A 14557-nucleotide genomic window follows, 5' to 3' on the forward strand; every position below is an offset into this window, starting at 1 on the left:
TGACGAGAAAATGAGTAAGTCGGAAAGATTTTTGAGCAAAATTAGAAGTGTGGTTGGATAATTGTATAGTATTGTGGGTGATTGTACAATTATTTTAAATATATTGAGGTATGAATTGGGTAAATATTTCAGGATAATTAAGGCAGAGTTGATTGTAAGTTTTGGGATTGTTTGATGATTTTAATTGATGACATGAAATGTGGACAATAGACAAAGTGAGCAATAAGTGATAATTAGGTCTAAAAACTTCTTACATTGAGCGACATAAAGATGCGGAAGCAACTTTATAGAATCCACACTTGATTTCGACTTCATGCTATGTTTAGATTCTACATCGATTCCAAATGGAGAGTATTTCATGAGTGAAACAGGTTGCAATTAGTCGGCCCGTATATCAATTAATAAATCTGACATTTAGTTGATCTTTCCATAAAACGTCAAGTCTATAAGTGAAGATAAGGTCGACTAACATTAGCCTGTTCCACTCGGGTTGGTTTCTCAAAGATATCTATTTTAGTCATTCTAACTATATTCAGTAGGAAAGTAATCTTGCAAGCTCTTTTTCTTAGTTTTCCTTGATTTGAACTCCGATTCCAATCAAATCTCGATGTCATGAGATCTCTGAAGTATAATCTGTTCTGATGCTGATCCCTTAGATTAGTTGATCAGCACGAATTTCATTTATTCCGATCCCAGATCGTCCTGACTCTGATTTGGTGCTTCATTGGTTTAAATCCTATCTCGTAAAAGTTATGTCGTCCAAAGCCCGCATTTTTGATTGATTAACCGACTTGTGGATCGTACTTGCTTAATTATTTACTTTGCTGCCCGTGCAGATCATTTGTGATCCATGGCCTCCCTTAGATCCCACCAAAAAACTGGACTTATCGCTTGCTTCCGCTTGCCAAATTTCCAATCCCAAATGCAACACAGCTGAGTCAATTAGACAGCTCAATCAACAGCTTCCTTCCATTATGTATCGTAGTTTAGCAATAAATGTCTAAAGTAAATGCTGCCGAACCCAAAAAAAATGTTTATTTATACATTATCGATGTATTTTATGTAGCAATTATTCATGCTTGATCATAAAATTTTTATGTTCCTATGTTACCTTGACGATCTATTACGTTTTAACTCCAAAAATATTAACGACGAAAATCAGTAAAAAATATTAATTATTCCACTTCCAAGTCCAGTATGACGAAAATCCTCTAATAAAAAAAGTTAGTTCCATGAAAAAATTAAGATAAAATTCAGCCAGCCACTTTCACACTATAAAATGCTCAGAAGATGAAGATTTCTCAAATATCATAAATCAAGTTTATTTCAATATATATCGGACATTAGCTGATGCGAATGCGAAATATACATCAATATTCGTAAAATACATCAGCTTTATAGTAAACAATCATCCTTTCTTGCTTGACTCGTGAACGAAGTCTTAAACAAATTATATATTTACTATAAAGTGTGTTTTAGATTTACAAGATGTATGAATTAAAATTTAGCGAAAATAGGAAGGAAGGTCAAAAGCGCAGATCAAATTCAATTTTAATCTAAACAAACTTTCTTGTTGGTTAAACAAAAGTTTACAATACATAATTTTGTAATGTGACTCTGTTGCTAGATGGGGTAAATGTCTTTTAAATTGTTTTATGATTTCGATTTTGGGGACAATTTTTTTGGTTTTTAACATGGGATTCTTGTCTGAGATGGGTTGTCAGTGCGTTGTTATGAGCCCGAATAGCACATATCAGTCAATCGATCCTAAATCTTGCACAAGGCTGGCGTTGCTCTGACTTATTGCCAGATATGCCTAATATCACCCTAACAGACAAAGAACATGCTTTCGAAAGCTTGATCACCTTAAATATACGACATGAGAATGCTTGAGAGCATTGCTCTAGGACTTCTCTACTCTTGAGAGTCCGTTTTTTGTCTGCTGGGGTTAGGCATCATGCACCATGCACCAAGTTAGTGTCACGCCGTTCTAAAGCTAGATTTTTGATCGATTAACCGGGATTTTGTCTTGTAAAACTCAAAAAAACTGAAAAAAAAAAATTCTAAAAAGGACAAGAAGAAGAGCGATTTGTGTAGTTGACCTCAATAAAATCCCGTGAAATGACTTTATTTTTTCAACATGAGATGGAACACTTAAACAAGATTCTAGATGCTAATTGGTATGTTCGCGAGAGCATGAGGTGCTGTAACACAGTTGTCGTTTAAAATGCATTTATTCCCTCTTTATGTTGTAACTTTGGACTCTTACTTATTTAATTCACTGACCATATAGATGAATTATGGTCCATTTAATCCCTCAGATCATGCCCAAAGCTGGCTCTATCGCTGGCTTCCGTCTCTGAATTTCTGATTTGAATCAATCGAACAGAGGTCGAATTAAATTCATTTTTAGTCCAATTAATGCGATCGACTATAGTCGACTAAGGTCGGTTTCGACCTCTGAATTTGAAATACAAAGTGTCTTGCTCTATGGAAAATTGATCATTCTTCTCAAAACGTAATCAACTAATTTCAATCAAATGATCTTAATTTTCTTTAAAAAATAATTCAAAAAGTGTCTAACCTATATAAATCTTTTATCCCCCAAACCACTTAAATTTCAGTCTCATATTTTATTCATCTCATCTCAAAAAAAAAAAAACTTAATTTCCACTAAAAAATTTTCATGTTTTTCTTCATCTTCTGTTCTATTATTTTCACTTTTTAGTAAGAGAAAAAAAAATGTAAATGAGATGAAATGAAAACAACAACAAAAATCAACGATATTAATAAAAAGTGCTTTAAAATTTCCGATTTATATCCACACACTCACATGTAGAGGAACAGAACTGTATGTGAGCAGCACATATAAGAAAATAATAATAAGAAAAATATTCAAAATAAACATAGCGAGTGATGAGAAAATGAAAAAAAAAAAAAAAAAAATCCGTTCCTTTAACACAGTAAAAAAAAAAGTTTTTCATGCTTAAACGTGTGAGGAAATTTTCATTTGGAATTTTCTCATTTTTCTTTTTGTTCGGAAAAAAAACATTTTTTTTTTAAATTTTATTTAGCAGATAAAATTTATTTATGCATTTATAACATTTATTTAAAATGAATTTTGTTTATGAAAATAAAATATATAAAAAAATGGTGAAATTAAGTTATTGAGTTTGAGGAGATTTCAAAGACGCAGTTTTTATTTATTTGATCGCAGATTTTTTATGGATTTTATTTGATTAAATAAACACTTGTTAGCTTGTTTTATTTCGTATTATGTGCAATATTGATCATTCGATGCAATAGTTTTGTGCAGTTCAAGGTAATTCATCTACTAGTAGTGCATGTAGTAGAACTCTAAGTCAATTAGGACTTTATATCTTAGTCGAATCGATGCAAATCAACTTACTTACTTACTTTGCTGGCCAGATAGATATAATGTGGTCCATTAAGTTAAGCCTTTAAGGCGAATCGACATCGAGCTATGAAACCTATATTGAAGGAAAATTGATATTTTTGTGGATGTTGGACACTAAGTGGAAACAAAATCAATACTTTTTGGTGTATTGTTTTGTGATCAAATATTCAGCACTTAAACCAAAGAAATCTAGTCCCAAAATCACAAAAAAACGTGAGATTTTTCGCAGCATACCAGTATGTCACGGTACACAGGATGCACACAACTACCATAGTTCAATCCTCATTAAATTATTATCCAAGTCATGCTAGTGTCAAAATCTTGAGTAATGTCGTACAAAGTATGATGACACATTGAATTTATTCCAAATAAGTAATTTAACACCTCACTGTCTTAAGAATCCAAAACTCGGAATTGACATAAATTTTCCAAGTCGGAAACTAGAATCTAGCACTAAGGTCTGTGCTAGGTTTTTGGTCAATTGACCGAATAGTACAATTCCGGTTCACAGAAACGTCAGCTACTTAAAAATACTTGATTATATGGAGTTTAAAATCATTTTCATTTGTTTTGCCAACTTCATATTTCTTATCCATTAAATCTCACATAAGGACAGTCAACTAAGTAATTCAATAAACTCATTTTTCTATAAAAACAAGAAACATTTTTTTTTCTCGAAAAAAAGTATCAACTTGTGGAATGGGGAAAGGGAAATTATTCAAAATGATTTATTAAGATCCGATTTACTTCATTCTATATATAAATTAGTAAAACAAAAAAAGTAAAAGTAAAAAAAAGCAGAGATAAAAGGAATTTTTAGAATACAGTAAACCACAGTTTAATGTGAAATACCGCAAAACACCGTGAAACATCTAAAGGAACGAGAAAAATAATTATTTGTGATTAATCAAGTGGCAAATTATTGCCAAAAAAGATTTTCAATGCTATAAATCCAATTTATAGTCGGCATGAATCAATAGCTGTCAATATCAAATGTGAAAGTGGCGGTTTTTTGGGTGAGAAATACGCGTTTTTGCTGTCAATTCTGTTGAAGATAAATGGACGATATAAAAATTTGCGGTTTTACTGGTGTGAACTGGTTACTTTATAGATGTGCTGGTCATTAAATGAAAACTTAACAGCTGCGATATTTTGAGGGATTTTTGTTAAGTTGATGATTAAGATGCTGTGATGAATTTTAGTGATTTAATGATTATTTTGATGAATATTTTGTGCAATTTGTTGGATTTTTGTGGGAATTTTTGAATTCAGAATTTTTGCATAGGAGGCTTGATATAGCTAGCATTGATCTTCCTCTGAATAGCACAAGTCGGTTGATCGATCTAAAATCTGACTCTAGACTTGCATGACTGCGATTTGATGTTAGATTCGGTACAATGGCCAGAATCACACCGGCTACCGGTTTTTTAGGTGCCAGCTGACTATATCCTTAATGTTGTCTTAGTCTGCAACCTCAAGGTTCAGTTTGAACCCAAAATAGAATGCTCTATAGCCTCTAGGACCCAATATTGATGTTGATGATGAAAATATCCTATTAATGAGCAATCTATGCATCATATAGCGGCATAAAAGTTGTTAACCACGTGTCTGCTCCAGTCTAAATGACTTCTTCTGCTACCTTCTTATGTTACTGTTCTGTCGCCTTCAAGTCGCCTTATCTTCGTCTCTAGACCCCAACATTGACACTGAAAATTCAACATCAACATAAAATCCAATCCCACATCATCAGAATGTCAAGGAATTCCATCACTTTCCATTTCTCATGTTCCTCAAAATATTATTAATTACTCAATCCCTTCAGTCACGACTTTTTCAAAAAATATATTTTCGTAAATTTCCTTTAATATTTATATTAAATCACCTTCAATTAATCGTCCAAGAGCATGTCTCATGAACTAACAAACATTGTAGATTTTTCATAATTTTTCCTTCTGCATGATTCATTAAATTCAATGTCATCTCATTTGTTTTCCTTTTACCTCTTCTTCTTCTGTCGTTATTCAACCGCAATTTTTCTTCTCGCCTCAAAAATTATTAAGTTTATTTAACTAACTGGGAAATTAGAAGGAAATTGAGGGGGGTAAATGGTGTGATGAAATTCAGTGAAATGTTAAATTAATAGCTTGAAATCGACTTGATTATTTCATGGACAGATGAGTTAAGTCGATTCAATTTAATGGCAAATTTGAGTCCACTTGGAGTTCGAGATCGGGGGATAATGGAAATGCCATGGATTGCATGTCATATGAGGTTTCGGGCATGAATTGTCACCAAAGCCCAAGATCCATGTTTCATGGCACAATAAAGGCTACCGATCACTGGTTTATTGCATGAATATTTCTTGAATAATACAAGTTGGTGCCAGATTTATACCGATTCAGTCACCAAGTCATAGTTACGCTAGCCTAGGGCCGTATTTTTGATCAATTAACCCATTTGATGCCGATTTGTTTTATTCGGGATTTAACAATGATAATGCTTACATTGCAGCGCCACGATGTCATAATATCACTTGATGCACTCATCGTATGTTCTTGTGCTTATTGTATGTTAACAGGCAACTTGACACTTTCTTATGAGCAATAAAAACGAAGTGTAAAGTCTTGCTTAATGTGATAGAGTATGGAATGTATTTTAAGTATCCCAAAATAAAGTGGGGTTAGGTCAAAAATGAAGAGTTGAATTATTCATCATTTTTGAATCATTTTAGTCAGTTTTATATCACTCAAATCAAATTTCAAATGACCAGATCTGATAAATCTTCACTTAGCCTCCTATTCGTAAGCCCTAACTTGTCGTCAGACATAAGACACACTCCAAAAGCTGAAAATCTCCTCTAAATTCAAATTTACAATATATTTAATCTCAGAAAAAAAATCAACAATTTTACATCTATATTATCCCCCTAAAACAAAATAGAATTTCAAGATGAGATTTTTCATAAACGTATGATGGATGTGAAGATGAAATCTGTGCATTAATTTGCATTTGCTCGTTGAGAAAAATTCACAATTTATTTTTAATTGATTGAAATTTTAAGTTAATTAAGAAACTTTTTTTCGTCTAATTAAAATTCAATTTATTTCTGTCTTTATTTATTTTTTCAGATAATAATGGAAAAAAGTCGACGAAATGCACTACAAAAATTTGGTTTTGGTCGCAAGGCATCTTCATCATCAGCATCATCATCGCCCGATCGCAAGCCATCAAGTAGTAAAACAGAGAGACTTAGAGAGCTAACTGAGAAGCTTAAAGGAAATAAAACTGGATCATTTAAATTAAATTCACGATCAGTTTCACCGCCAGCAGTATCACCGCCTGTTCCACCTCCACTTCCTGTCATCGCTCCAATTCCACCGCCAAGAAAATTTAAACGAAATAGTACAGCATCATCAGTAGATAATTTAGCATGTTCAGATCATCAACCTGATTTACAGCACATTGGAAAGTCAAAATCTGTTGAGCCATCAAGTTTACTTTCCGGTCAACTGACACGACAATTGGCAAAACTTTTACGTCCTAATACAAGTGCATCAAATTTAGAAGCGCTAAACCGATCAAATGAGAAAACGTCAACGAAGGATGATGAACTTGCGACGAAATTAAGTCGGCCGGAATCGAGGACAATTATTGGCTCGTATACACAACGAAATATCATTTTTAGAAGTGCCTCATTTTCACAAGCTGATGCAAAATCAGGAAAATATGTAAAGTCAGACATTCAAGCATTAAAAAATTCAATTAGACATAAATCAATGGAACGAAGTCCAAGTCCACAATTAATATTAGGTGAACTGGAATTTGATAGAGAAAAATATCCATTAAAGTCCGAATGCAGCATAAGTTTAGATGATGATAAATATTCAGATCAAGCGGAATCGCCATCGAAGAGAAATTCAGACATAGACACAATAGATGAGGAGCCAATGGCTGAGAGTTTAGCTGAGCAGCACAGCATTGAGAGTCAATTGAATGTTGTCCAGGCTAATGAAATGACATTGGAACCGTTAATTGAAGAAGAACCTCCACTTCTGTCCGTATCACCAAAGCTACAAAGATTCGATCAACTTCAACAAGCCACAACATGCTTAATTCCAATTCCTGTCTTTGAATGTGTTGAGAAGGAATGGACACACTTGCCTGAAAATGGCGGTGAAGAGTTCTGTCATCCAATATCTGAGGAAGTCTTACCGCAAGCCAAAGTAATTGAGAATTTCATAGAAATAAGACTTAATGGGGAGATGCCAAGTGACTCGAATGAAAATCTCAATCCAGACTATAATTTTGAGCCTAACTTCAGTAGCCTTATAAATCTAGACAATTATAACTCATTGGATAACCTTAATAACCTTCGTGCCAACAACAACTTTATATCCTTAGATAATCTTCATTCTAATCTTAATTCTATGGATAATATTAATGCTGTCGAGAGCCTCAACTCAATTAATGATAAAATTAGTTCTGATTTAGACACACAAACAACCAGACAGATTATAAGTGATTCGAGTATTGAGAAACAAGACTCAATTGACACACATGGAACTGAATCACAATCAGATATTGAGCATGTGTCAAATGTACATCCACACCATCATCCAATTATACCAGAAGTTGAATTGAATAATGTTGCACTTCAATTGGATGAAATAACTGAGAAATTAAAGGAGAACATTCAGCCACACGAGGAGGTATGTAATGTCGTGAAAACACAAATTCCGCAAAGTAATAAAGAAGAACTCGTGCCACAAAAGAGCTTTGAGAGTGTGGAGGAAATACGAATATCGCCTGAAATTCAAGAAGTCCTTGAGACTGTCGCGGAAACTTTGAACGAGGAGCATAAATTTCTCACAAATGCTATTGGAAATGCTAACATAAATATTGTGAATTTAATATGTCCTGACCTTGAACTTAGTTCGAGTGATCGTGGCACACCAGATGGAAGTAAATTTGATTTGTTAAAAGCAATTGAGTCATCGCCGGAACCAGGAAGCTTTGATAAAGGTTCGTTTGATAAAAGCGATACAGAATTTACGGAACTGACTGTTCGTAAGCGACACAGTAATGACGCAAATTCTGGAAGTGACAAATCATCACCAAATGCATCACCAAATAGTAATTTCGATGATAAAAGGAAGCTTGACAAGTCTCGGAGACGGAAAGGAATTTACATACAGTGGCCGGCAGTTGAGCGGTCACAAGACACATCATTTGAGTATGCAACAAATGAGGACATTTATGGTCCACCAAAGCATCAAAGGAGAGTACCGAGCGAGGAAAGGAAGTTGAAGAAAAGTCATGGACTTGATTTCTCATTTTCGGAACCAACAATTCAACGTCAATCTGAGTCTATTGGATCGGAGCCTTACACACCTGATTCTGAGTATGGATCACAAACTAAACCACCAATATGGCCTTCTAAGTCTTCTCGACGACAAAGCCTTACATATCAAAGTTCTGATGAACGTGATGATCAAGGATCAATCCTATCGCCACAAAATAAGCAATACAGAGCGACTTTCCCACGATCTGAGTCTATTTCTGACAATGAGAGTGACAGAGGATCCTCTAGGGATCGAATCAGTTCATCACCAGCACCTGGCAATGATGCAGATCTTAAGAGATATTCAAAAAGACCATTGCGAGGTCCATACGGGCAGATGTTGGAAGCTGAGATGAAGAAGCCAACGAAAGTTCATTATGATGGAATATTAGAGGAACTATGTAGAAGTGACAGGTAAGTTGAAGGTTAAAAATGTAAATCCACAATTATTAAGTTCCAAAATTTTTATTCCAGTGTCAAAAAGTCAAATTGTTCCCTCGATTCCAACGAGAGCAGCGGTGGATTTTTCAGCCGTTCAAAGGCTCGCAAAGGCGGTGGCGGTGACTCCTTACCAGTTCCAATGCATCAACGTGCAGGCTCATCACCAGTTCCACTTATAGAGACGCCATCACCAGATCCACTGCCAATAAATCACAAGAAATATCCAAGCAGTGTCGATCAAAGACGAATCGACAGTGATCATTTGTCATTAAGGTCTGAAGGAATTCCTAAAAAGCTGTCACTCGACAGTCATTTATCAGTCGATCAAAAGTCACCAAAACGAGCATCATCGGATATAAGCGATAAGCATTCAAAAAAGAATTACAGCGATAAATTCATACAAAAACGAAATTATGACGAACTTCGCGTATCAACGGCACCATCTGAAAAAGCATTTACGCTTAATACACCGGAAACGCCAAAAAATATGGCAGCGACACCCGAATTGCTTGCTGAATTGTTGAAAGGATCAAGTGAGAAAATTTTGACAGATCAAACATCACAGAACAAAAAGCATCAAATGAGAAATAGTGGAAATAATAATAGCAGTGGATTACCATTAGCCGTTTTAAACAGCCTTAATAATTTGGTGAGTAATATATATATTTTGTGTATATTTTGAGGTACACGCGGATGATTTTTTTAAACCCGTGAATGACTAAGAGAAATGGAAATAAGAAGTATAATGAGTGATTTCACTTACTTCGTGTGAGTTTTGCGTGCTGTAGGATTTTTCTTTTGGGGATATAAATATTAGAGGTTGAATGACAGAAAAAAAGTGGAAAGTTAAGGAAGGAAGATGTTGATTAATTTTTGTGAAAAATTGGACACTGGGAGGGTTGGTCTGTAAGACATTTGAGATAATCTGGTTATTATTAGTGTCAGAAGCTGCTAATATCTGACCAGACCTATTATTGCTTTAAATTTACTCTAATTGACGATGGACTCAATTTTGCCAAATTTAACTCCACATCAGAGTTACACTAGACTGTCTTGAGGCCGTTCCTCTCGATTAAACGGCCTCCATTCAAGGTATATATTTTGAACTCATATGCTGACAGGCAATGATCATGCTCTCGAGAGCTTATTCCCCTTAAATAAACTAGATGAGCTAGTAAGCGTTGCTCTCAGTTTATTCTGTACTTGAGGAGGCACACTCTTTGCCTGCTAGGACATATAGAGTACTAAAAGACACTATCCAGTATAAACTATAATTCCGGCAACTTATATAGATAGTATCAACCTTAACTGAGCGAAATTCAAGCCATAGCTTGAAATTCAAGTCTAGTTTGAGTAACACTGGATCTTCATGTGATTGTTGGAAGCAATTATGAGTTCAAAGTTCATTCCAATTGGCGGTCTATACCTCCTTTGTGTCGCCCAGGATGTGATGATGATAATGATTAGTTTACTTTATGCTTAATATAGAATTTTACCTAGCATCATTACTAATTTGTCGATTAGGTATAGTCTAATAATCCCAGGAATGAACCATAACTCAAATTCATGTTCTATTGGTCATTTATAGACACTTGCAACTTGCAAAGGTTAGCTATCTTGCACTATAACAGGGTATTATCTTAAAAATGCGCTCTATACCCACAATCTGTATCAAATGACATCCTCACTTTCATCAAATACTTAATAAAAAGAAGGAATAAAACTTATTACAAAGAAAAAAAGAAAGACGAGAAAAAATTTCCATTTTTTTTATGAATATATAGTAAATAAAAAGAAGAATTCTTAATGTGTGCAGTCGGAGATCAATAAAAATAAAATTTTATGGCAACACATGCAGAAAATTTCCTTTCATTTTTTTTCTCATACTTTCTTCATGGATAAATTGGGTAATATTTCAAACAAAAATAATGATTATGATAGATGCATTATTAATATGAGTGATGATAATCAACGTTTATTTAAAGTGCCTTGACGTATTTTGAATCTAAAATTAAAACGCATTCTCGCAATTTTACAGATTTTTTGGAAATTCGAATTTTCCTTTTTATTAACGTATATACAGTGGAAAGTTTATAGATTCTTACGCGTTTGAATTTAAGGTGCGAAATTTTGTTGGACATTAAAATTTATGATGAGATTGGAAGTGGAAAATTTTTAGAAGGAAATTGCATAATTGCTGAGATTTTTGAATTAATCTATATCCATGTATTTAAGGCAAATTTAGCTAGTCAAGCTCTAAACCTCTAAAGTCAATAAACAAAACAAATCATCAAAATGCGTAAAATAATATAAATTGAAAAATGGACACAAGAAACTTCTGGCGCTAACACATTGATCAATGTTTATAAAATTAAAATTTATTTCCGTTGCCAAAATGCTCATTCGCTTTCGGAAATTCCCAAATATCACCCACATGATAAAAAGTTACTGCTGAAAATTTATTGTGGAAATTTTTGTTTCAATTGAATTTGTAATTGGATTAAGAGGAATTGAATTGAATTGGTGTATTTTTGGGATTAGATGCATTGTGAGATTACAGATTGACATTTTTTTTTTAAATTTGTGAGAAAGTTCGGTTTTTAAACTTTTAAATTTTTTGACATTTTACTTTTTAAATTTTGAAAATTTAAAAGTTTTGAATTTTGAAATTTTGAAATTCTTAAAAAGTTTCATTTTAAGTTAGTTTAAACTTTTTATAGACTCTTATAACTAATCTTAATTGACTTTTATAATTTGATTTTTGATTTAAAATTTAAATTATTTAAAAAATTAAATTTTTCAAAAATTTGAATTCATCTAATCATTCAAGTTTTAGATTTTTTATTATTTTCAAAGCTTTTTAGATTTTAAACTCCAAATCTTCAAGTTTTTGACCTCTAAATTTAAATTTGTTTAATTCTTTGAAACTTTTGAATTTTAAACTTACAAATCCTTTAAAATTTTGACATTTTATATATTTCAAATTACCTATTTTGAGAAAATTGTTTTTAAATTGAAAAAAAAAAACAGATCTTTGATCATTTTATTTTCTTGAAAAATTTGAATTTTCAATTTCTTAAAGTTTGAAGATTTTAAATTTCAATTCAAATTTATTTGAAATGCCAAATTTTAATTTATATTCTTATGAAATTCTAAATTTTTTATTTAAATTTTCTTTTAATTATTGCAAATCTTGTCATTCAAATATTTTAAGTTAAATTTTAAATTTTCATACTTTAAAATTCTTCAATTTCTATTAAATTTCAAGTTTAAATTCCAAAAACTCCAAACAAATCAAAATTAATAAATCTTTACAAATCACAAATTGAACTTAAAATCACAACTTCCCAACCACATCCAAACCTTAATCACAGTCTCATATTTAACTATCATGTTCTCAATGTAAATATTAACATTGTGTAAATTAAAACTATGACATGTCAATCTAACAAGACCAAATACCACATCTAGTGAATTTCCATTAGAAGTAAGTAATGAGTGCAATTTGAGAACATATGTATGCTGTATACATAAGGAAAGAAAAAAAAAAGAAAATTGCTAGACAGAGACAGAATTAGAATAGATTGATGATGATGATGGGCCACGTGTTACTCATTTCTTTTCTTATTTTGCCGTAAAATATATTTTTTTCTACACAGCAGCAACGACGACGAACTGTGCAAACCTTCATGAGAAAGACATATGTAAGCTTTCATATATCAACTGGTTGTAAAATTTATAACCGAACATTTGCGGCTATTTTCATTTTATTTAAGATAGTTATTAGACCAAAAAAGAGAGGCAAGGAACTAAAAATTGAGAGTCTGATTGACTGTCGATCATGCGCACAATTAAGATATATACATGAATAAATTTCCTTTTCATGACTCACATTGAGTACGAAGCCGATAAATAACGAAATTGAATGCATGGAAAACCAATATCCAATATTCTCAAGAAGCGTGTGTCGTGTCTCACAGTGGCAAACAAAATAATAATAATAATATTCATCTCCAATGTTTATCTTAGTGAATTTTTTTTTCCATCCTGTATATCCACTTTGTAACCTTCACGCTATGCACAACAGCACACGCTCTCGTTCTCGCAAAAACTCTTCTTGCTCTCGCTCAGTTTACATTGAAGAAGGCCATAAATTTATTTTTATCAGAATGAAAATTGCAGAGATACTTTACTTTTTTTTCGTTACTCAGATATCGAGACACAGTCCATTTGAAATGAGTTATTATTATCGTGTGGTGCAATTTTATATTTATTTTTATACATAAAAAAATACTTTTTTTTTTATCCTGTCCTATAATATCTTCATATTTCCTCTATTCGGACGAATGGCAATTGTGTGAAAGTTTATTGGACATTCGATGGAACAGAAATAAAAAACTTAATGAAAATAATAAATTAAAATAAAAAAAAAATAGTTAACAGTAAATGTAATTAAAATGGAAGGATTTAATTGTGGTTGTGGATGGAAATAATAATAAAATTTATGAATATTTTGTGTGGAATATGTTAAAGTTCAGCATTTTGCGATTTAATTTTTTATGATTAGAACGTTGAAGTATCTGTTGATTTTAACCTTGAGTGGTTCATTTATGCTAGTTGTGTGGACAACAATGTATGAAATTATGTAAAATAATAATGATGTTAAGGATGATTTGTGTGCGATGGAGTGGGTAACTCGAGTACCCGAGCTACACATTGCAGTAGATCATAATTTTCTCCATAAAAATGAGTCTTAATTAGTCGTCACGGTGCAGTCTAGATAGATTCAAGTCTTAGTAATAAAACGGCATTGTAGCGATACCCTACCAAACACAGTGTGCTGTTCGGATTAGGATTTGCCATATAATTAAAGTAGAAGTCAGAGTTGGCAGAACTATAGGTTTCAAAAGTCCAAAAATGCGCCATCACATCGGAACCCTTTTAATTCTTCTAAAAGCTAGTTCCACAAACAGTTTCCTGCATAGGATTATTGACTTCAAGCTACCAAAAAAAAGCTTTTGCAAAAAAATTAAAGAATAATTTTGCTAGGCTTTTCCGAGACTAAAATCACAAAATCCTCCTTACATTTTTGATTTCCATGCAAAAAACTACATAACAGTCACCCCCTTACTCCCTGCCTAATTTTCTAGATATGCTCCTGGCATATGGCAAACCGAGTTTGCTAAAGATTCGATATAATGTCGAATTAACGATAAGACAGAAGGTTGCTGCTTGTTTCGACTCATTTTTACACGGAAAATTGCGGTTCTACTCACAGTGCTATTCGGCTTGATACATAGTGCGACTAAATTTGAAGCATAGTGCCAGTTGGGTTGCTACACAGTGCTACTCGTTTT

At 32.8% G+C, this 14557-nt stretch overlaps 1 protein-coding gene across 2 annotated transcripts in view; it reads left to right on the forward strand.

Moving 5' to 3' along the window:
• LOC139092231 (uncharacterized) overlaps window positions 1–14557 on the forward strand; it is an 80852-nt gene that overhangs the window by 36082 nt on the left and 30213 nt on the right. For both annotated transcript variants that reach the window (XM_070642556.1, XM_070642557.1), the window contains exons 6-7: window positions 6547–9173; window positions 9234–9849. In XM_070642556.1, the coding sequence (XP_070498657.1) occupies window positions 6547–9173; window positions 9234–9849 (3243 nt within the window). The remainder of the gene's footprint in view (window positions 1–6546; window positions 9174–9233; window positions 9850–14557) is intronic.

This window comes from Chironomus tepperi, unplaced genomic scaffold (assembly GCF_022539635.2).
Source record: "Chironomus tepperi strain 1889 unplaced genomic scaffold, CSIRO-AGI_Ctep_v1 contig_298, whole genome shotgun sequence".
NCBI lineage: Eukaryota > Metazoa > Arthropoda > Insecta > Diptera > Chironomidae > Chironomus > Chironomus tepperi.